This window comes from Pseudorasbora parva, chromosome 2, assembly GCF_024679245.1.
Source record: "Pseudorasbora parva isolate DD20220531a chromosome 2, ASM2467924v1, whole genome shotgun sequence".
NCBI lineage: Eukaryota > Metazoa > Chordata > Actinopteri > Cypriniformes > Gobionidae > Pseudorasbora > Pseudorasbora parva.
Genome location: NC_090173.1, coordinates 47,761,403 through 47,786,071, shown reverse-complemented (window position 1 = coordinate 47,786,071; position 24,669 = coordinate 47,761,403). Strand labels below are relative to the sequence as shown.

The 24,669-nt window shown below is 44.3% G+C and overlaps 1 protein-coding gene across 1 annotated transcript in view; it reads right to left on the bottom strand.

Moving 5' to 3' along the window:
* Positions 1-20,247, bottom strand: part of LOC137049085 (butyrophilin-like protein 3) — a 111,698-nt gene extending 91,451 nt beyond the window's left edge. The window contains exons 1-6 of the mRNA XM_067427474.1: positions 20,156-20,247; positions 17,471-17,544; positions 16,384-16,740; positions 16,014-16,286; positions 11,272-11,379; positions 4,382-4,420 (exon numbers count right to left, since the gene is read on the bottom strand). Of these exons, the coding sequence (XP_067283575.1) occupies positions 4,382-4,420; positions 11,272-11,379; positions 16,014-16,286; positions 16,384-16,740; positions 17,471-17,528 (835 nt within the window). The 5' untranslated portion in view covers positions 17,529-17,544; positions 20,156-20,247. The remainder of the gene's footprint in view (positions 1-4,381; positions 4,421-11,271; positions 11,380-16,013; positions 16,287-16,383; positions 16,741-17,470; positions 17,545-20,155) is intronic.
* Between the last annotated feature and the right edge of the window lie 4,422 nt (positions 20,248-24,669).

Genomic DNA, 24,669 nt, shown 5'->3' with positions numbered 1-24,669 from the left:
AGTCTTTATTGGTCAGGTGCAATTGGAAAAGATGTGTCTTAAGATGTTTTTTAAAAATGGCTACAGACTCAGCAGCACGAATTGAGATCGGCAGGTCATTCCACCAGGTGGGAACGGTCCAGGAAAAGGTATTATGCTGTCATTTTTGGCATTAATTTATTTTATTGGTTGTAAGCCACCCTTGACAAATGATTTAAGTTTATCTAAAAAAAAAGTCCTTTGTTTTTTCTTTATCTGTTGGGGAACTCTTGGAGAATATTCTTTTCCTTTTCAGTATCGAATATGTTGATATTTCAATATGTTGATTTGTTCTAATGGACTACGTGTTTAAATCTGTGTCTGTTTTGTCCTTGAATGTCAGAGGATTGTGTGATGTGATTAAAAGGAAAGCAATCTTCTTATTTTGTTAGAAAAGTGAAGCTGATTTAATATTTCTCCAAGAAACACATTCTGGAGATGCAGACATAAACTTTTGGAAGACACAATGGGGAAATACTATTTTCGCAAGTCATGGCAGTAACCATTCTGCAGGGGTCAGGAATCTCATCCATACAGGATAGTGGGATCAAATAATGGCAGCTGGATTATGATGGTTATTATGCAAGATAACTTTGTTTTTATTATATGCAACATTTATCTTAACATTCCTCTTTTTTTAAATTACTGCTAAAATCAAAGAACTACTTACCTGCTTACCCATAAAGGTGCTCATGTTATTTTAGGAGGTGACTTTAACGAGTGCATGGATGATTTTTTTAGAAAGATTTCCCCAAAGGCCAAGTAATGTTGCACAAAGAAAGGACATCATTTTATCTTTGTGTTCTGATCTCTCTTTGACTGATGCGTGGTGTTTCTTTATAACCCAGATTCCCAGAATTATACTTGGTCCAACAAAAATGTATCTCATAGTTCAAGAATAGATTTTTTCTCATTTCCTCCTCAGTTCTTTACTTTGTGAGAGACATTTCACATTCATTTGCTCCCGTTTCAGATCATAAGCAAATTTTAATAAAACTTGGTGGTCTGCAACCATAACTCTAAATTGCAGGGCTACTGGAAATTGAATAATACTTTACTGAAGGACATCAAATTTAATGATAGTATTATTAACCTCGCTAAAGAATTATTTACTGATGTGTATAATGGTTACAAAGAAAAGTGGGAATTCTTCAAATACAAAATTAGATTCATTGCTCTCGAAATATGTAAAGAATTTAAATCCAATAGACATAAAGTAGAATCTGAGTTGAGTCAACCCGATCACACATAAATGCGTATAAATAGTACGAGTGTGCAATGTCGTGGAATGTATACGCCAAAACTCATTTTGGACGTGCATATGATATGCTGTTTTTCGCGTGCATATGATACGCACTTTATGGCCTATATATGACACGCTCTCTTTGGTAGGTTTAGGGTAGTGTGGTGGGGGGTTTGTATGTTTAATACGCCATAAAATGCGTATCATATGCACGCAAAAAACAGAGTATCATATGCACGCTAGAACACATTTCTCAATACATTTAGGTCACTTTTGCAAAACTCTCCACACAGTTAGTACAACTGAAATATATGAGGGCTAAACTGTGGATTTATCATTGCTTTTGGACATGAAGACATGCATTAAGTGTTTTGATATCTTTAGTGCATTTTGAATGTGAAATTAACTGCTGTGCAAAGATGAAAGTTGCACACAACAATCTAACATGCAGTTTTTTAAAAAAAATATGGACTACTGAAGAAGAAAAAACTATTGCAAAAAAGGAAATCTTACCTGACATGACAACTTTATTTGCGATCTCACGCCACGGTTCTGCTTTCGCCACACAGTTGACATAACGTTAACATTTTCCCGTAGTGTGATACTAAGCTGGCCTTTGCTGGATCATGCTGATCAATTTGTCTTCACTTGCCTCGGTCCACACAGCCATATATATATTTAAATATTCACGTGTATCGGAATGAGGAATATAATCAAATGAGAGACCTTTCTTTTACTGTCTATGGAGGAGACAGGCGTTCTGTGTTCCCTCTTGACTCTGTCGTTTACTTGCTTCGTCACTTCCGTTTTATTTTCTCGTGCACTGGTTTGCTAGCTGAACAGCAAATCAGAACGATCATATGTCCCGACTGACCGACATGCGGCGACGCCGATTTAACATGTCGAATCGGCTGAAAAACAGCCGACGAGGACCAACGCTAGCCGACAGCGTGGAACTGTGTGGAACACACCGAGGAAACTTAGTTGGCCGACGCACAAAAACTGCCCGACGGCCGACCGTCGGCTTGGTGTGTTCCGGCCTTTATTATGAGTCTGATTTAAAATATGTGATGAAGTTTGGAAGGCTCTTCAAAAGCATTTCTCACCAGGCTGCTTTATAAACGAGGGTCAGTATAAAGCAGGTTTTTCTAAGCAGCTGCTCCTGAAAAATAGCCTAGAAATCTAGACGCACCCTAGCGGCAGCAAGTTTAATCTGCCCGCAAGTGTCGTCTAGGAACTCTCAATACCCTTCTGAGCTGTGTTCCTCAAAATCTGGACGGCCCAATCACATCATGTATAGAGTCGGCGGGCGGGCCTAATGACGACGGCCGAGTTGCGTTTGCGTGCTTCTAGTCCACACAGAAACTGGCGAACGGCGGTCTTTCGAATCAGCTTTGACCGCGACTCTGGAAGACTTGGAGTTAAGCTTTTCTCTGAGAAAAGAACAAAGAACGGCACTGAAGTCATTCTTAAAAAGGGAAGATATGTTCGGAGTTTAGCCGACCGGATATGGCGAATGTTTAATCTATCAACAAGCTCCGCTTCACCTTCGTTGCTCTGGTTGGTGTAGCGTTATCCTATCGCGTGCAGAGGGAGTTTGAAAGACAACCGTTTATCCCGCCCCTCAGATTGAGCCCTGTCTATGGTGAGTTTCCAGACCAAACATCTTGATGTGGGTCTGGCTTGTCAGGCTAAAAGAATCATATTAACTTGTACAAAAATGGCATTATATGTTTGACCCCTTTAAATACCTAGGCATTAATATTACCAAAAACCAATGTGCGAGACAACACCTAAACTTTTCATGTAGAATAATTCAATCTAAAAACATTCTTAATATTTGATTACAGTGTGATCTATTGTTAAATGACAGGTCTTTCTTTTTTGTATACCCATCTTTATATGTTGAGAACAAATTTGCTAAAGAAATAAATAATATGTTTCTAGATTTAATTTGGGGAAAAAAAGGGAAAAAAAGAAAAAGAAAAAAAAGAAGTGCTCTCAAACTGATTTTTTTAGATTTTTCTGACATGATAAATATCTTTAAAATAAATTGGCTTAAAAGATGTCTAGCAAATCCAAGTTCCTGTTGATATTTTATCCCCAGTCATATTTTTGATGCAATTGGTAGCCTTTCCTTTATCTTGAAGTGTAATTATTTACCTTCTAAGCTACCTATTGCTTTGTCCAAATTTCATCAAAAGTGTCTCCTTGCTTGGAAGCTGTGTTATGTCCACAGTTTCTCACCTCATAGAACACTTGTATAGAATAATAGTGATATCACTATTAGAAATAAGTCACTTTTTCACCAGATGGTTCCAAAATAGCATTAATTGTATCCTTTCTTTATTTGATGACTCAGGAAATCTTTTGAAATATGAGCAATTTATGACTAACAACAAAACCTTTTTTCCCCCTTGTTCTCAGAAAGATAACGTGTAAAATACTAGTAATGCTTTAAAGCAATGTTAAGGCAAACTAATAGATTAATGGACAATTTTTAGCAAAATATCTGTATGCATAAATCTGTAGCAAAATATCTGTAAGGAACTGTATGCATTTAAATGAATCATAAAATGGCCCTGATATGTCACTAGACATTAAGAAATCATGTTAATTTCAAATACTTATATCACTGACAGCAGTAGTCCGGCCAGGATATTGTCATTTAAAAGTTGCTGTTGCAGCCCTCAACTGATGTTGATGTTGTCATGTTTTGGCCTGAAGCTCCGCCCTCCACCTATCGACCAATCACGAGGTCAGTAGTGTTTGGGCATCCAGGTTGCCAGATCTGCTCTAGTTACCACAGCTGCAGATCTACAAACGTTCCTGCTGGATCCTGCAGCCAATCTGGCAACCTCGAGTCAGGGGGAGGGGGAGAGGGGATACAACGCTCCACAGTCATTTGAAAGTGATTGCAGTACCAGTTTTGGCCACAATCTTACATACACTTCCTTTAAAATGACCAATTTTTGGTCAAAGTGATTACTTGTAAACAAATAATCATACATTTCTCACTGTACACTGCTATGGTGGAGCCGCTTATCCTGTCTGCACATACTACAGCACCCTCTGTGATTTCAGAAGCACCCTCGGTGATTTGGAGTCTAACTTAATAACGAAAGATGTATTCAGCTCTTCTCATTCTGTAGTTGAGTGCTGGAGAAAATAAAGAGAAGAGAAAAGAGCATTAAATATGTATATAAACCAAAAATACAGTTAGTATTTCCTGAATTATTACTAACAAAAACCAAATCTCTTGCAGTTAAACAATAGTTAGCTTACGGCACAACCAGTCTGATCAGATGTTGTTCTTATCAGTCATCTTGTAGTGTCCTGATTCACTGATCTCATCCAGAGTCTCATCTCAGATTAAATGGTTTCATTATGTCAGTCCTTCATTTCACATTTTTTATTTGTGCTGTGATATTTTGAAGGATTTTATGAAATCATTATCCAGTAAGGATAATTTCACACAGCGTATGAATCTCAACAATAGTGACAATCGACAACATACTCAGATAAACAGATCAGCTCTGAACGTCACAAAACAAGCTACTAAAGTCACAAAAACATGCACAAGGCACAGCTCAAATCATTTTCTAAATAAAAACTTGAAACAATTAATTCAGAATATCAGATTGTCATAACACTGATGCCATATTAAATCACAAGACTTCTGTAAATCATGTGAAATAAAATTATGCTATTATATACTCATAGATTTGACTCTTGATGAGATCAGCAAATCAGGACACCACAAGATGATGATGTCATCACCAAGAAGTGGCCGGCATCTTCTGATCAGATCATTATAAACATGCAGTTAAGCATACAAAGAAAAAGTAGAGAGCCCAACTAAAGCAAACACTGATGGTCACTTCAACTTCAAATGTTCAATAAAAAAATAATCACTTTAAACTTTTTTATGAAAGAAATATAGTCAGTGGACTGCAATAAATGAAGATGCTGAGATCTTAAGAAATCTGTGAAGGTGATGGAGCAACTGTTTGAACAATGTTTCCATCAACGGACCAGGTGAGACTTAGGGTCCACATCCGATCTAGATAGAAATGTGTTGCCCATTCACATGGTACAGTGCCTAAGCATAATCGCTCGCCAACAGTTGCCCCGTGTATCATCACCTTTATTATTATTTAATGTTCTGTTGCTCCCAGTCATTTGACCGTGTTTGTAGTTTTTTTGTTTTAGTTTTTATCAAAATAATTCAGGAAATATCTGTAAAATAAGTGTTTTTCAATAAAATGTTTACTGAGCATTTCTGTAAAAGGTTTTGTACTTTTTGTAAATTAGGATATTTTAATTTAATTATACGTTTTTTAGTTTGACAGACATTTTACTTTTTTTTCAGTGTAAGCAATGAAGTTCAGCTTGCGTATTCTGGTGTTGGTTTAGCAAATTATTAGCACATTTATTTTTGTACTTTTACATACATTTTATTTTTAAATAAAACGAAAAGACTGTAAAAAAGTTTGGGACAAAGACTTTCCTCAGGACTTCACATCATCCGTGAAGATGAGTGAGCCAATACCTGCGGCAGCCCTACATGCCGAAACAAGTGCAAACTCATTCAATTCTGTTCAAAGTTCCCTTTCGAAAGGGAACTCGCGCTGCGTCAGCTGACGCTACGGGGAACGCCTTCAGTGTGACAGGTGTCTGAAATCGCTATCAAATCACAATCCTACTGACCGTCGGCAGCTGGTGATGTCATCACCGTGCGACCAGGAAGTATAAAAGGGCACCGTGCCAACATGACAATATCCTTTCGTCTTCAGGGACTGTTTTGTCTGGTTCGCTGGAAAGTCTTAAAATGAAGTGCACACGCAAAGTGAAGGGAGTGTACAGGAAGTGCGCTGATCCGTGTCCCAGGTTTCTCACGCCTGAGGACACACACACCCTTTGTGTGCTCTGCCTGGGGGAAGAGAACGCGGGGGAGGTTCTCGAGGGGGGTTCCTGCGCAAACTGCAAGCGTTTTCCGTTGAGGACGCTCCGCTCTCGCCTGGCCTTCTTCTCGAGGGAAGAAGAGCCAGCATCTGTCCACCGTCTGTCACCGTCTGTCCTGGGGCTCCCAGATGGACCTGGCTCATCGTCTGGAGAGTACAGTTCTCACGGATGATCAGCCAGGTCGCGAGAGCAGGCTGACGGAGGAGGAGTCGGATGGAGACTCCTCCTCGTCGTCAGCCCGTGGTTTTCCGGTCGATCAGAGGATGGCTGTGGATGAGGAGGAAAATGAAGCTGAGGCTGAATCCTCCCAGCCATCCTGCCCCGGGGAGCTGTTAGATGTGATGGGGCGCGCGGCGCTGAGACTTCAGCTGCCGTGGCAGAGAGCCAGGGGAGAGGCCGCCCGCCCTGACAGATTGGGCGATCGGTTTCTCCCCGACCATAGCCACCCAGCTCCCGGGAGCCTTCCATTCCTCCCCGACCTTCACGAGCAGGTCGTGGGGGCATGGAAGAAACCCTACTCGGCGCAAATCCATCGACATCAGCGTTTTAACTTCGCTGATGTCGAGGGATTGGCCGAGGCAGGGTATGTGTCGATGCCGCCCATCGACGAGACGTTCGCGAACTATCTCGCGTCTGGGCGGCCATCGACACTAAGTGCTCCTGCCCTGCCGTCTAAACCATTAAAGACGACTTCGCGTCTTAACGGCAGGGCATACACGTCGGCGGGTCAGGCGGCGGCGGCCTTGCACACAATGGCGGTGTTGCAGGCCTATCAGGCCGATCTGCTGAGGTACCTCGATCAGGGGGAGGGCCTACCCCCTGATGCGATGGCTGAGTTGCGCCGCACCACAGATTTCTCTCTCCGGGCAGCCAAACACACAGCAGTCGCCATCGGACGGTCGATGGCGGCTATGGTCGCCACAGAGAGGCATCTGTGGCTGAACCTGGCGGACATCGGGGGGAAAGAAAAGGCTTTTCTCCTTGATGCCCCGGTCTCGCCCTCTGAACTTTTTGGCACCTCCGTCGAGGCGGTGGTGGGAAAGTTCAGAGAGGCGAGGGCGCGCTCAGCGGCATATAGAACGTGTATTCCGCTGAGGTCCGGGGTGGTGCCCAGGCAGGAGGGTGTCCCTGGCCCTTCGGGATTCGAGGATCATCGATTGGGCCAACGCAGCAGCGTGGCCTCTCGTGCGCCCCCTCCGTAGAGGAGTAGGACGCAGAAGAGGCGGGACACCCGCAACAGGAGGAGGGACATCGGGGAGAAGAACCGCTTCCAGCGCTGGAAGCGAGGTGGTGAGTCTCCGCCCTCGAGGGCGCGGAAGTGAGTGTGGTGTCCCCTCCTTTGTTTTTCTGTTGTTTTTCTTTTCTCTCCCCGGGCGCGCTTTACACCAGGCCGCGCGGGCCAATGATGAGCGGATGTGAGACTCTGACGGCCTGCCAGGCCGGTGTGTGAGAGCGCCCCACCCTCAGGTTAGTGCGACGAAGCATGCATGTTACATGAAGCGATGAGGCACTGAAGACAGCGGGTGAGTCCCCTTTTAGGGCAAACATTCTTCCTTTCAATGCCGTATGTTTGGACTCTATGCTTCCCTGAGGGATATTTTGTCAAAAAAAGTGAAAAGTAATTAACAGTGGAAATGTGGGCCTGTAGTTCCCCGGTAAAGGTGGCTAGAACGATGTTTGTATAAACACAGAGTGTTTATGTAGGCTGGATGTTTGCTAGTGTAGCAACAGTAGTGGCGATATAAACTGATGTATGTTCTCCTGGCGAACTTTTTTAGCTGTAGCCACCTCCGGGTAGCGGTGGCACCTCTGCTAGTGAAATATCGAGATGATATTTTAACCCTTTGTGAGGTTAGGCTAGCGCATGAACTGCAGTAAGGTCTGTCCCAGCCCTTTTTAGGGCCGTTGTTTGTGGGATTATCAGACCGATGCTAGTGCATCAAGTTGGCCTAGGCTGTTGATGGGATGACGGTGGCGTCTCGCGGTGGCATATCGCCCTGGCAGTTGCCCCGGGCTCCTGTCGGTAATCCTGCAGGAGCTTTGTATCCCTACCCGGCCTCCCCACAGTAGGGTCGTCCGGCCAATGCCCACCCCCCTTCTACATTTGGGGGTTATTATTAATGCAAAAAGGTGTACAGCAGAATGAATCGCGACTCAGCCAGTGGTCTTGGGGACGGGGTAGGCGTCTCTTCGCGGTGCGCAGTTAGACTGGTTTTGCTAGCCCCGCCCCCCAGAGCTAGTGCGGCCGCCACTTCTGGGCGGCCCCTCGGCTTGGTTCAGGAAATGGCCGGTTGTGTGTCTTCAATATCTTTCACTTTTTGCTCTGTGTCTTCTGCTTCACATTTTAGGGCTCGGGTCAAGCTGTACTTCGCAACCATCGGAAAGCATGGGTTGGTAGGATGCTCCCCTGGAGCCAAAACACTGTCACGGCTGACGCCCTTGCGCGGACGGCGGACCGCTGGACGACCAGACGGCCGCCCTGGAGGCAGGTGGTGTAAGTTGTACTCCCCTCGCTTTAGAGGGTCCAAGGTGCTTTATGCTGAGTGCACTGCTGTGGGCATTGTGTTTTAGGTCCACGCTGGTATGCGCTGCCTGAGAGACTGCGCCGTCGCAGAAGGCTGCTATGGGCCGCAGGGGCGGACCGACTATAGAAGGCTGGCTGGCGGGAGACGCCAGCCGAGGCAGTCCGGGCAGTTAACTCTGGGTCAGGTGGTAGGCCTCAGTAGGCCTCCCTGCGGGTGAGTTCCGACATCGTGGCCCATGTGAGCGGGGAGGGTCCTCCCCAACGATGTCGGCTGCAGCAGAAACCTCGTCATAAGTAGGCCCCTAACGGCCTCCCTGGGGATGAGTCCCCAGGTAGTGACTGGATACCCAGTCCTCATCAGCCAGCAGACAGCCACTGTCAGCCCGACTTTGAGGGCTCGCTGAGTTTCAGCACGCCTCACATGGCGTCCCCTGAGGGGGTGACCTAGGGTTCCGACTATTGGTTGGCAGGATCTAGGCCGCTTAAGGCCTCCTGTAGGGTGAGCCCCGGTTCCCAGGTCTTGCAACAGTGTGCGTGGGTGCTAGCCAGGCGGCTAGCATGGTCTGCTATCAGGGACGGGCCGCTTCAGGCCGTCCTATGGTCGTTTCCCGGCCCTGCGGGGTTTCCGGTGGGATTTGCCATCGGATAAGCACCGTCTGTCACCTATCAATAGGGAACTGCCATTCGGCAATAGGCCTCTCCAGGCCGCCCTAAAAAAAAAAAAAAAAAGACCGGACTGCACGTAGGCATCAAACAGGCCTCCCTGGAGGCGAGCCCCGGGAACACAACAGCTCCCGACAGTTTGCACGTTGGCTGGCAGGAAGTAGGCCGCTCTAGGCCGCCTGAGGGTGAGCCCCCGAGCTGGGACGCTCGGTAGGCCAGTGTATTGGGCTGTCAGGCCTTTTCGGGCCTTTTAGGGAGGGGATTCCCTAACCAGGTCTCGTGACAAGCTAGCCATTAGCATGGGTGGCTTCTGGCGTTATAGCCTCATGAGCTACCTGAGGAACCAGTAAAGCCACCTTCCTGCGGCTCTTAACAGCTAGCACTAACGGTGCCAGGTAGAGGCGCCTCCTGGCCTCCCTAGAGGGGAAACGGTTCCCCTAAGCGGGAACGTATAACTGGCTTTAGGCTGACAGCTAGCAGCTGCCCGCCGGTGGGTCCCGGCCTGGGCCGGTATAACTCAAGGACGGGCTCATGCCCTAGCACAATGAGACTCCGTTTCTGCTGCGCAGTCCCTTCAGGACAGGGACTGGCTAGCCTACAGCATGGTTTACCTACCAAGCTGGCTTAAGAGCTCCCCTCATTGAGGGTCGTCTGGAGCTTACGGCCGCTTGAGTCTGATCAGACGGGCAGGCCCCCCTCGGGGCCTCCCGGGTAGATCAGTCCATAGGCCTTTTTTAGGCCTCCTTAGCACCCCTGTAATAAATGTGCTCAGTAGATCCTAGGATCGAGCAGAAGAGACTCCCCTCGATGGCAAGGGTAAGAAGCACTAAGCTGAGTACTGCTCTCCAGGATTCCCGTCTCCGAGTTCCGGTCTGAGGAGGACATTGCCAGTTTGCAGTCCCTCAGTCTGGATGCTCATGAGTAAGAGCGACGTCCGGAGGCTCTGTTTTGACAGACAGGGTTGGCCAAGCTGGGGTGTCCCACAGAAGTGATGCCAGGTGAGGCCTCCCTGGTGGCATTCGGTGAAGGTTTTTCCCGAATTAGTGACGGCTGGGGCGCCCTCGGGTCCCCTAGCCACATTCCCTTAAGGGACTCCTTCCTTCGAAGTAGTAGGTCCCCGGCCCTTGAGCAAGCCGAGAGAAGGAAACCTCAGTTAAAACTTGTTTAGGTTCTCTCTTAGGCATATAGCTTGGGCTATGACCGTAGGGAATGATGTCACTGGCAGCCTGTGTGGCTAGAGGGGGAGTGGTTCAGACTTCCTGCGAACACTCGTCCAGGCAGTTCTCACTGCCAGTAAGGGGCGTGCACTCCCCTCAGCATGGCGGCGTGGGTATATCGTTCCCCGTAGCGTCAGCTGACGCAGCGCGAGTTCCCTTTCGAAAGGGAACGTCCCTGGTTACGTATGTAACCTTAGTTCCCTGAGAACAGGGAACGAGACGCTGCGTCACATGGCCATGCTTCAAGGTGTGCCTGCCCACAGTCCCTTCAGACGAAGCGGATATTGTCATGTTGGCACGGTGCCCTTTTATACTTCCTGGTCGCACGGTGATGACATCACCAGCTGCCGACGGTCAGTAGGATTGTGATTTGATAGCATTTCAGACACCTGTCACGCTGAAGGCGTTCCCCGTAGCGTCAGCTGACGCAGCGTCTCGTTCCCTGTTCTCAGGGAACTAAGGTTACATACGTAACCGGGGACGTTTTCATCCCATACTGATATTAAACACAATACACAATCATTTTAGATGTGGGGGAAAAAATATTGTTCATGACTTTCAGAAAAAGAATAAAACTAAATATATACGAGTACCGGTATATAAGTCTTATTTGTTTACAGAAAATAAGAAAAGAACTTTACCTCTGTTTTTATGAACAAACATAGCAATCAGTATTCCAGCGATCACAATGAGTACAACAGCAGCTGAAATCAGGACGACTGATGTCCTCCAAGAAATAAACATGTTATCTGAAAAACAAAGCAATGAAAAGCATTAAAGGGATAGTTCACCCAAAAATGAAAATTGTATGTTTATCTGCTGACCCCCAGGGCATCCAAGATATAGGTGACTTTGTTTCTTCAGATTTGTGGTTCTTCTTCACAAATGAAGTTTTTTAACTCCAACCGTTGCAATCTGTCAGTTGTATAATGCATAATAACCAAATCTTTGTGAGCAGGGTCGGAGCCCAAACCTGGGGGGATTTTTTTCCCATTTACATCAGCTAAATGCACTATTTTTTCAGGCTGTTTGAGATAATATAATGCCTAAAAATCTATATACTATCTGGGAAAATGATAAATTACTCAGTAAAAAAAAAAAAAAAAAATCACCCAGTAGAGCCTACAACCTGTTTTGTATTTAACTGTTCTTCAGCTGTAGTGAATCCAAAATACCAAACATTTTAAGGATGACTCATTTTCACCGTAGTGCAGCCCTTAGTGAGAAATTCACATTGACCAATCAGATGTGTTTTTCGGCTTCAAACTTTCGCGGTTGGTTAGTTCTACAAAGAAAATTCCCATATTTGGATTAGACAGCGCTGTGTGTGAGGCTGAGAGCTTTATAATGATACCAGGCATGACATGCTTCTGTGAATGGAGACGGCACGGGAGCTCGCGTTAGAATAACTTTGGATGATTTCAGGTAGAAATCTAAAGGCGCACGGTGACAAAATATAATGAAATAACCACCTTAAATGTGTAATGTTGCCTTTTTTTTCTTTCTTTTTTTGACATGAAAGCTTATATGTTAAGGGAGTAAACTGGCCCAAAATCTCAATCTCATGTTTTCACCTGTCATGTCTCGCCTTAATAAGTAACAACTAATGTTAACTCACTAGCTAGCCAGCAATACAGTCATGTACTCAAGTGTTACAACAGTGGATTCACAAACCTGTAACACTTTCGTATGACGCAGAATCTCTCTCTGGCCGGTGAGGTTTAGTGTTCCTTTAAAAAAAATGTGTAATGTCCATGTTAACTATAGTTAACTACGACGCCGATGAAATACAAAAGCCTGCCAATCCCTGATGACAACGACGAAGAAGATGATGTATATTCTTCTTCGTTAGTTTTTATTGGCAGTTGGCATTGGCAAACAAGCTGAGTGATGTGCGATGCATTGCCGACCGCCACACACGGTAATAGAGCTTTTGTTTCATTTTTTGCCACTCCAGACTGAAAGAGAGAAAATGAAACAACGTTTAAGTATTTTTCAATTTATTTTTTAAACTAAAAGATTCGGGGCTTTTGACAAAACATTCGGTGCTTAAGCCCAATTAGCCACCCCCCGCTCCGCCCCTGTTTGAGAGTAAAAAAACACGCACAAACACATCCACATTAAACCCTGCGGCTCGGGACAACATACTGATGTCTTAAGAAATGAAACAATCGGTTTCCATTATGTCCAACAGCCATTATCGTGTGATCACCAAACATCAATATGTCAGGGTTTAATATGGATTTGTCTGTGCATGTTTTTTTACTCTCATAGTTCTCATACTCACATGTCTCATGTGTTACCAATCAAGTGCATTATAAGACTGACAGACTGCAATGGTTGAAGTTAAAAATCTTCATTTGTGTTCTACTGAAGAAACAAAGTCACCTATATCTTGGATGCCCTTGGAGGTAAGCAGATAAGCAACTAATTTTATTTTTTGGTGAACTATACCTTAAAGATATTTTTTACATAATTTAATTACATAATACATTAAACCTAATTATGTTACCCAGCTAACAAATTCCTGTTCTAAGATTTTTTTTAAACATTCTGTGTAAATCGTTCGTAAAGCCATTATTTTATGTAAATTTGATTTAAATGACGATTGTCAATAAGATGACCGCAACTCACGCCTCGTGAACAGCGAGATTTTTATTATGTCAAAGTCGCTGGTGCCATTTCAGCTTTTCCAGTCATGAGCGCGAGTTAACGCAGCACTGTTTATCATATTAGATCAATTTGAGTGTGCTGAAAATGATGTTATGACGTTACTCTGTGCGTTCGCTGGGCTGCTGCTATAGGCCCTTGCACACTGCAACGAGTAAAGAGTTTCTGCAAAATAAAACCGAGGGTAACGCAGATATGACGCAATTGACAGGTGTCTCTCTCACACGTCCCAAATCCTTGGTTAAAATAGCAATTTTCTCCTGATTTACAAATAGTTGGAAACATTTGGGATATTGTAAGTACCCAACTGAACAAAATATATAACACTGGCCTATTGGTCTTTGGATATTTTACTGCAAAAAGTTTACATAATAGCTTTAATACCAAATCCTTGGTATACGAAGCATTTGTTTTGGTTAAGGGCCATTTTATGTGCAAATTACTCATGAATAAAGCCCACTGTTAAAGAAAAAAACTACAAACACTGATCACCCCAACAGTGACTTTGAATGTTTGGTCCTCTTTAATTCAGTGATTTTACTCATTAACTCAGAGATCATCACTAATGCTCACACTGAACGGTATTGTTGAAACACAGGGGATTTTGAAGCATCCAACCTTAAAGCCCAGGATACACTGCACATTTTTTTCAACCTTAAAGGGATAGTTCACTTTAAAATGAAAAATCTGTCATCCTTTACTTACCCTCAAGTTGTTTCAAACCTGTATGAATTTCTTTCTTTAGCTGAACACAAGGGACGATATTTTAAAGAATGTCAGTAACCAAAGAGTTAACTGGAGCCATTGACTGCCATAGTAGGAAAAAAAAATACTATGGAAGTCAATGGCCCCAGTTAACTGTTTGGTTACTGACATTCTTTAAAATATCGTCCCTTGTGTTCAGCTAAAGAAAGAAATTCATACAGGTTTGAAACAACTTAAGGGTGAGTAAATGATGACAGATAATTTTCATTTTAAAGTGAACTATCCCTTTAAGCCATTTTGAGCTAAAAAAATATATGAATTAATTCATTATTATTTACAGCACATACGAAAAAGAATATTTTCTGCCAACATTATGTGTGAACATTCATCAAATATTAATGACATACATGGTGATTTTGTGAACACTGTTTTGAAATTGTGTAATTCTAACACATGCATAACCTTTACATACATTTAAGAGAAAAGTTATGGAATGATAACTGGGACATTCCAAGGATGTTCTTTTAAAACAGCTCACACAACCTTATTAATTTAGCCTCATTCTAAATGTTTAAAGGATGTTCCAAGAATGTTGTTCAAAGAATGTTTTCTCCCAACATTATGAGAACATTAAAAATGTCTCGGTTATGTTTGTAACCCTTGTTCCCTGAAGGAAGAAACGGAGACGTACATCAGAACTGACCAACGAATTGGGGATTGCTTTCAGAGACCAATCTACAAAAGTGTAACTAAACAAGCCAATGAACATTGGCATGTGTTTTGCGTATTCCACGCTCCTCCCCGCAGCACAGGTATAAAGAAGTAAGTGGATACACCACATCTTTGCTTTTCCACTGAGGAGCTGAACTTAGTGACTCAGCCGTACAGCAGTGGTACAGCACCTGTGACGATGGGACGCATGTCTCTGTTCCCACCGTCAGGGAACGAGAGTTGCATACGTAACCAAGACATTCCCTTTCAGTCGGTCATGTTCAACGTACGTCGGAACTGACCGACACATTGGGGAACTACCAACACACCACAGAAGCTGGCACTTCCAGCGCTCTGCTTGAGCTCCCTGGTCAGACCCCATCTGCTTGAGCTGAAAGCTCTGAAATCAGGGCTCTGCTCTGCTGAAATCAGGGCTCTGCTCACCGCTGTTCTGCAAGACCCACTCAGCATGGCGATTCGATTGGATAACACTGGGAAAGTGTGCATGTGTCAGTAGATTGGTCTCTGAAAGCGATCCCCAATTCATCTGTCAGTTCCAACGTACGTCGAACGTGACCGACTGAAAGGAAACCTTCTACAAACAATGTATAAATAACGTTTTATGCTAAACTTTTGAGAGCATCATTAAAGACCAGGGGGTGTTCCAGAAAGCAAAGTTATCTTACCGTCAATCACACCCTAAATTCTTGGTTGATCACACCCCTTGCTTACTCGAGGTATGCTGGTTCCATATTACATTGTGGGGACCAAATGTCCCATAAGGATAGTAAAACCTGAGATCACCTACATTGTGGGAACCAGCCAGTAGTCCCCACTTTTCAAAAGGATTTTAAATCATACAGGATGAGTTTTTTTTTTTGAGAAAGTAAAAATGCTGAATATTTCCTGTGATGGGTAGGTTAAGGGGCAGGGGCAGTGTAGGGGGATAGAAAATATGGTTTGTACAGTATAAAAACCATTACGTCTATTGAGAGCGTGCGTGCGTGCGTGCGTGCGTGCGTGCGTGCGTGCGTGCGTGCGTGCGTGCGTGTGTCAAGCTGAACGAGTCACATCAGTCTAAATCAGAGGAGCTCCGAAAGCATAAAATGAGGAGTGACCACAGTATAGGACAAAAGAGAATTAACGGTACTGGTAGACTGTTTGTTTATAATTATGAGAATGTTTCTTTGTTAGCTGGTATATTGCTTTTAGCTTTACATAATTATCTCATAATCATAATTGTTTTTACTGCATCAAAAATATAATGAGAGCATGACAGTGCGGTGTCAGTACTTACTTGTGGTGATGATCAGAGCCTCCAGCATGTGATGTCTCAGTTTGACTCTGCAGTGAATCTTGTCATTACTGTGATGTACAGTGATGGTGTGTTTCACATTGTATCTGTCCATATTTCTGTGTGTCTCTGTAGTTTCTGAACTCAAACTCACTCCTTCACTGTCCAGCCACTCAAGAACAGGTTCAGGATACCATCCTTCAGATTCACACTGTAGATGAAGCCCTCCTGAATGATCAAACCCGTCTACAGTGATCACTGGAGGACTTCCTATTGCTATAGATCAACAAGAACAACATTCTGTCATGGTTTTGGCTTTTTTGTTTTGTTTGTTCCATTACAAGATCATGCTAGTTTTCACTGGTTTCCTCACCTTCAACTCTGACATTAACAGTGGCATCATCAGACTGGGATTTGGACTGAATAAAACACTTGTAAAGTCCTTCATCAGAGACTCGGACTGTTGAGAGTTTGAGTGATGCGTTTCCTTTCAGTAGTTCTTGATGGGTCAGTTTTGTTCTTCCTCTGTATGACTGAATCTGATCTGTGTTTCTGTCTTCATGATTGTCATAGAGATGCACTAGTTGTAAGTCTTTCTGATCTGCCCTAAACCACTCGACCCTCATTTCCACAACACTGATGTTGGGTGTGACTGAACAGGGCAGAATCACATCTTCACCAGCTACAGCAAACACAGGATCTGCAGGTCCCACTACTTCAAACCGCTCTGTTACAAGAGAAGGAGAGCAGGTCTGAACTACACATCCTAAAGCTTTTAATAATAATAATAATAATAATAATAATAATAATAATAATAATTCATTACATTTGTATAGCGCTTTTCTAGACACTCAAAGCGCTTTACATACAGAAGGGGGGAATCTCCTCAAACCACCACCAGTGTGCAGCATCCACCTGGATGATGCGACGGCAGCCATATTGCGGCAGAACGCTCACCACACACCAGCTGATTGGTGGAGAGGAGACAGAGTGATGAAGCCAATCATTATATGGGGATTATTAGGAGGCCATGATGGACAGGGGCCAGTGGGCAAATTTGGCCAGGATGCCAGGGTTACACCCCTACTCTTTATCGAAGGACATCCTGGGATTTTTAACGACCACAGACAGGACCTCGGTTTAACGTCTCATCCGAAGGACGGTGCTCTTTGTCAGTATAGTGTCCTCATCACTATACTGGGGTGTTTGGACCCACACAGACCACAGGGTGAGCGCCCCCTGCTGGCCTCACTAACACCTCTACCAGCAACAACCTAGTTTTCCCAGTTGGTCTCCCATCCAGGTACTGACCAGGCTCAGCCCTGCTTAGCTTCAGTGGGAAACCAGTCTTGGGCTACAGGGTGATATGGCTGCTGGCAAATCCCTGATGTTGTTCCAGACAAACAGAACTGTGCAAAAGTATACATATAAAATATAATTCACAATGATGAATAAATTACCTGATTTTGAATCTGTAATTCCACTAACAAGCAGGAGAGTCAAACAAATGAACTTCATCTCTGAGACTCAGATGCTAAAAAAAAAATATGAAAAATTTGAAACAATTACTAAAAGTGTGTGTCAGCATAGAGTACAGTGCATCCAGAAAGTATTTATAGCACTTCACTTTTCCCACATTTATTTAAAGTTATATTTACATAGTTATGTTTTCAGCCTTATTCCAAACAGGGGCGTGCCCCCCCCCCGAAAAACGATTGGCCCCCCTTGGTGACGATTTTCAAACAGGAGGAGAGAGACACCACGACACGTCCGTGTTTACAGTATGTACACACTCAGTTATATATTTTTAAATATCGCATTATATGTTAGTATTTAGTATGAAACTTGTGTTTGACTGACCAAGCTACTGCATGTTACTAGTAGATTAGTTAATTTAACTTGGACAGACTACTGAATAGAGATACGGTTCTTCTGCTGAACAGAAAATGAGATATTTTGAAGAATGTTGGTAACCAATCAGTTGTTGGGCCCCACTGACTGCATAGGAAAAAAATACTATGGCAGTCAATGGGGTCCATCAACTTTCTGTTTACCCAATTTTTTTTTGTTTGGGCAGTGCCACATTTAATACCATTATCATTAGGCACAGGGCACTGCATACAATTTTAAAAATCATGCTTAATATTTTCTAAACCAGTATTTATTTTCAATTGAATTTTCTGATTGGGCCCCTTCTGACTGGTTCATGGTCCCCCTGTCCCCGAACCCCCACCCCCTTTTAAAAAATTACATTGATTTATTTTCCTCTACAAAATTCTACAAAAATTCTACAAAAAATGCCCCATAATAAAAATGTGAAAGAACTTTGTTTGAAATCATTGCATATTTATTACAAAAAAAGAGGTAAAAACCACATGTATTGCAAGCCTTTGCCATGACACTCAAAATTGAGCTCAAGTTCATCCTGTTTACACCTGTTAATGTTTCTACAACTTGATTAGCGTCAACCTGTCACCTGTGGTAAATTCAGTGGATTCGATATGATTTAGAAAGGCATACACATTTCTGTATTACACAGATAACAGTGCATGTCAGAGCACAAACCCAGCCATGAAGTCCAAGGAATTGTCTGTAGACCTCAGAGACAGGATTTTATCGAAGCACAAATCTGGGTAGGGTATAGAAACATTTCTACAGCATTGATGTTCACAGTGAGCACACTGGTCTACATCATCCATAAATGGAAGAAATTTGGGACCACCAGGACTTCCTAGAGCTGGCTGTCTGGCCAAACTGAGCAATCGGGGAAGAAGGGCGTTAGTCAGGGAGGTGAACAAGAACCCGATGGTCACTTTGACAGAGCTCCAGCATTTCTCTGAGGAGACAGGAGAAACTTCCAGAAGAACAACCATCTCTGCACACAAGACCTGTATGATAAAGTGGCCAGAAGACACACAATAGCCCACCTGGAGTTTACCAAAAGGCACCTGAAGGACTCTCAGCCCATAAGAAACAAAAGTCTTTAGTCTGATGAAACAAAGATGGAACTTTTTGACCTAAATGGCATGCGTCATGTCTGGAGGAAAACAGGCACCGCTGAACACCTGCCCGATACCATCCCTACAGTGAAGCATGGTGGTGGCAGCATCATGTTGTGGGGATGTTTTTCATTGGCAGGAACTTGGAAAATAGTCAGGAACAAGGGAAAAAGGAATGCAGCAATGTACAGAGACATCCTTGACGAAAACCTGCTCCAGAGCGCTCTGGACCGACTGGGGTGAAGATTCATCTTTCAGCAGGACAACGACCCTAAGCACACATCCAAGATAACAAAGGAGTGGCTACGGGACATGAATGTGAATCTCCTTGAGTGGCCCAACCAGAGCCCAGACTTAAATCTGTTTAATTGAACATTTCTGGAGAGATCTGAAAATGGCTGTGAACCGAGGCTCCCCATCTAACCTGATGGAGCTTGAAGAGGTCCTGCAAAGAAAATTAAAAGACACTGCCCAAAAATGGGTGCCAAGCTTGTAGAATCATACTCAAAAAGACTTGAGGCTGTAATTGGAGCCAAATATGCTTCAACAAAGTATTTAGCAAATGGTGTGAATACTTATGTACTTATGTTTTTATTTATTAATATATATTTTTTATATATGTGCAAAGATTTCAAACAAACTTCTTTCACATTGTCATTATGGGGTATTGTTTGTAGAACTGAGAGAGAAAAAATGAATTTAATACATTTTGGAATAAGGCTGTAGTGACAAAATGTGGGGGGAAAAGAAGCGGCGTGAATACTTTATGTTTTTTGCCCTTAAAATAATACTTAGACTTAAATTTCTGGCCAAAAGCAAGACACATTTACAATCATTTTCTGTTGAAGGAAAACTGGTTAAACCGGGTCAAGACAAAGCAGGATACAAATACACAACATCACTATATAAATGCATATAAATATTTATATATATAATACAATATGAAAGGAGTGAGAGGTTGTTGAATCAGGATTCTGTTTTCAAAAATGCTAGTATATCTATAATCCTGATTAAAAAAAACTTTAATTTATTCACAATCACAAGATTAAGTATTACATGCATTAAATCTGGTAAACACACACAGTCCTCAAGTCACACTCAAGCCAGACTTCAGGTAAATGTGTTTCTGATTCTTCCATGACCTACCTTCAACTCAGCATTCACTGTGTTCTCAAGTGTCTTAATAAACTTTGTCCATATGAGAGTTTGTACAATTGTAAGATCATTCCTGGTTTATTTCCACTTTCTATTGTAACCAAACACCTGAACTGACGACTCAGTCCCTCCCATCATTCCAACTGATAAACCTGCTGCAGCTTCTGACACACAGACTGACATTCCTCACTGTAATCTGATTAGAAATACGGCAGACGTGTTCCATGGAAGTAAAAGAAAATGTGAATTCAAATGTGGACGATGAAGATGAAAAATACACACGGGGAGCCGTTGGGGGGTGGGGGGTTGCAGAGTGTGCCAGGCATATGGGCCAAGGATGCTAGGGGGCCCAAATCACAACTTTGTATTTTTTTGAGTGCAGGATATTTTTTCTTACATACACGAACATGTTAATGGTAGCTAAGAATTGGCTAAAAAAACTTTTTTCCAAATTTGTTTAAACTTTCTTTATATATAAATACATAATTAAAATGTAAGTACTCTGAAAAAGAAAGTATAAAAATTAAGTGTCTGTAGACTTCTCTTGACAGTTTTAAAGACAGCTCATTATTTCCATTCACTCCACCTTCTCCCTTCTGGGCTCTTTCCAAAGCCACGCACGCTCCCAAAACACATGAACGCGCCTCACCGGCCGCTCAGCTGGAAGACGCATTATTTACAAGGGGTAATCTAGCACTCGGAAAGCGCTCCACCCATAGGGGCGGCCATTGCTAACCAAGCCATCACCTGCTGTTAGCCTCCCATTCATTTTTGAGTCACTTTGACAGTGAATAACTTTACATCAGAGGCGTTTAAAGACTTGTCTATTGTCCATAAAGACTTGTCCATTGTCCATAAAGCCCTAAATTTGTCCATTGTTTATTTCTAAAGAAACACAACAATGCATAAAAGGCTCCATTACCTTGTATCTTACACTATCGCCCTATAGAAGCTGTTTTTGTAAAAATACGCTAACGATTGCGTTATAACCAACGCGACTCTGTCGCACAGTTGAGAAATTACCGTATAGACAAGAGGAGACGCTCAGAAGCAATCTTTTACTATCTATGAGACAGTCGGGGGGACGTGGAGACATATAAAGTCAAGGTAGAAGAATGGGGAGAAGCCCATAGTGAGCAAAAATCAACGGGACAAAACATTTAAACAACATGATTCAGATTTCACTTTCCACAACTATTAGAAGACTTACAGCTGTCAGAAAGGTTGCTCACGTCACATCTACGTCGTCAAGCTCAGTCTGAGCCATCAGGAAGTGAGTGCTTCTAATTGACTTCATTTTCCGCCATTGAAGTCTATGGGATCGCTCTGTCCATTTCTTTTACTTTCTATGATTATTTACCTCAGACGAGCAGAGTGCATGTAGTCACATCATGTCAGAATCACATGTAATAAAAAATCTAACTTTATCAGTATGAATATAAACAAATAAGTTGTCTTTTAGTACTCACTATCAAGCTAGAATACCGATATTGGTAAAGTTTAAAATATATTTTTGTTTGATTCGGTAACAAGCTAGTTATATTTATAAGGCAAAGCTTGTAGCATTGATAAATACATCAAAAAAACATAGGTAGAGAATATAAAAACAAACCAAAGGCGGAAATAAACGTGCAGGTAAAGTTCCTTGTTTCGTCACTTGTTTCATCCTTGATGAAAATCTTTATTGCAGATTAAAAAGTCTCTCGATTTTTATACTCTCTTTTTCAGAGTACTTACATTTTAATTATGTGTTGACATATAAAGAAAGTTTAAACAAATTTGGAAAAAAGTGTTTAAGATCATTCTTACCCACCACCCTAAACAATATTATAGTGAAGTAAAAATTTAAATCTGTGAATTATAGTAAGTAAAAAAGTGAATATGAGCATTCTCTCATCACTTCAAAATGCATTGCATGTTAACCATACACAAAAAAAGTACACACAAAAAATGCCCTGACACGATTATGATTGGTCGATTGATAAGCTTAAATCTGATTGGCTAAAGCATACGACGGATCCGGGTGGGAGGAGAGCCAGGAAAATCTTAAATACACACACACACACACACACACACACACACACACACACACACACACAGCAATTCACACACGAATAATGATTTTCACATTCAAATTCAAAAATGGACTTGCAGATTTTAAACATTGAAAAGTTTTTGTTCACAGTTGTATAGCTACAAATTGTTTTTTGCAGTTGTGGAATGTATTTTAAGAATATATAATTTTATTTTGCGCACGTGAATTTGGTTTCATGCATGTGAAATTAAGTACACGTGTGCATTGTGTGTGTAAAATTCCCTTTTTAATAATAGTTTTTTTATAGCACCTTTCAAGAACCGAGGTTGCTTGTGGGACAATCAAGAGACAAAGAAAGTAACAGTCCTGCTTATTACAAATAAACAAGCAGATGGAGTCAACAAATAACTACAGATAATTGACATAAGAAGTTATAGAATTAAAGTGAACATTAAATATAATACAGTAATCATTGTGACGGGGTGAAGAAGTACACGACACAGGAGGGCAGGTGAATTTCCCCGAAGGGTGGATTTATTGACAACAGTGAAAGTGAAAGTGCGTTGAGTGCGGTGCTCCGTGCTCGGTGTGGTCTCTCTTGCGTCCTCGGTGCTCGCGGTGATCTGGATCCGTGCTCAGAGTGAGTGCTGGCCGTCACACGCTGCTCTCTGGAGGGAGAATGGAGACAACAGTTAGCCGAGTCTTCTGGAGACATCTCTCACCTCTTTGGGCGGCGGGCAGGCTTATAAAGCCGCCCGCTGATGAGTTGCAGCTGTGACGGCTCAGCCTGTGATGAGTGGGTGCAGGTGTTCCCGCCTTGTTTCCAGGGCGACGCTGATGAGCGCTCGGGACACTTGTCACACTCCCCCCCCCTAAGCGACGTCCTGGTCCTGCGGAGAAGCGGGGAAACTGGGGGGGGTTGGGGAGTGGAGCCTGACAGACCTGCGAAAGCTGACCACATCCGGGAAAGACCATCGGCATTGGCGTTGGCCGTCCCGGCACGATGTTGGACGGTGAAGTTGAAGTCCTGGAGCGCCAGGAACCACCGCGTCACCCTGGCATTCGTCTCCTTGGCCCGGGCCATCCATTGTAGTGGTGCGTGGTCAGTGGTCAGGGTGAAGTGGCGGCCCAGGAGGTAATACCGGAGCTCCAGGACTGCCCACTTGACGGCCAACGCCTCCCGTTCCACGGTTGCGTAGCGCTGTTCTGCTGGGGTCAGCTTTCGGCTAATGTAGATCACCGGGTGTTCCTCGCCGTCGGTGACCTGGGAGAGGACGGCTCCCAACCCGGTGTCGGAGGCGTCCGTTTGCAGCAGGAAGGGGCTATTGAAGTCGGGCGCTCGTAGGACCGGTGCCGAGGTGAGGGCCGACTTGATGCGGTGGAACGCCGCCTCCGCCTCGGTGCTCCACTGGGTCTTCTCTGGCTGCCCCTTCCTGGTCAGGTCTGTCAGGGGAGAGGCTAAGGAGGAGAAGTCAGGGATAAAGCACCGATAGTAACCCGCCAACCCCAAAAAGGCTTGTACCTGCGTCTTCGTGGCGGGACGGGGAGCGGAGAGAATCGCCGAGACCTTCTTCTCCTGGGGTCGGATCAGGCCCCGTCCCACCTGGTAGCCGAGGTACTTGGCCTCCGCGAGTCCTAGGTGGCATTTCCGGGGGTTGGCGGTCAGCCCAGCCCGACGTAACTCCGACAGCACCTTCCGCAGCCGGTCCAGGTGGTCCTCCCAGGTCTCGGAGTGTACCACCACGTCATCCAAGTAGGCCGCCGCGTAGGCTTGGTGGGGTCGGAGCAGGATGTCCATGAGCCGCTGGAAGGTGGCGGGTGCTCCGTGCAGGCCGAAAGGGAGGACGCGGTATTGCCAGTGGCCGCTCGGAGTGGAGAAGGCTGTCTTTGGCTTGGCCTGAGCGGAGAGGGGTACCTGCCAATACCCTTTCGTGAGGTCGAGGGTGGAGATGTACCGCGCCCTCCCCAGGCGGTCCAGCAGCTCGTCTACGCGGGGCATGGGATAGCCGTCAAACTCCGAGACCTCGTTGAGCCGGCGGAAGTCGTTGCAGAAGCGGAAGGTGCCATCGGGCTTTGGGACCATCACAATCGGGCTGGACCACGGGCTGCGTGATGGTTCGATGACTCCTAACCTCAACATCTCCTGTACCTCTGCCTCAATGGCGTGTCGCCGAGCCTCCGGAACACGGTAGGGCCGCTGCCGAACGACGACTCCTGGGGCCGTCCGGACGTCGTGCTCCAGGACGTGAGTCCGCCCGGGGCGAGGGGAGAACACCGCAGAAAACTGACTGACCAGGTGTTGCAGCTCCGACTTTTGGGCCGCCGACAGTTGGGGGTCCATGTCTACCATCACGGGTGGGGAGTCCGTGAACGCGGAGAGCTGGGGCCCGGTCCCGACCCAGCGCTTCAGGAGGTTGATGTGGTACAGCTGGTCGGCTCTCCTCTTCCCAGGCTGCCGGACCCGGTAGGT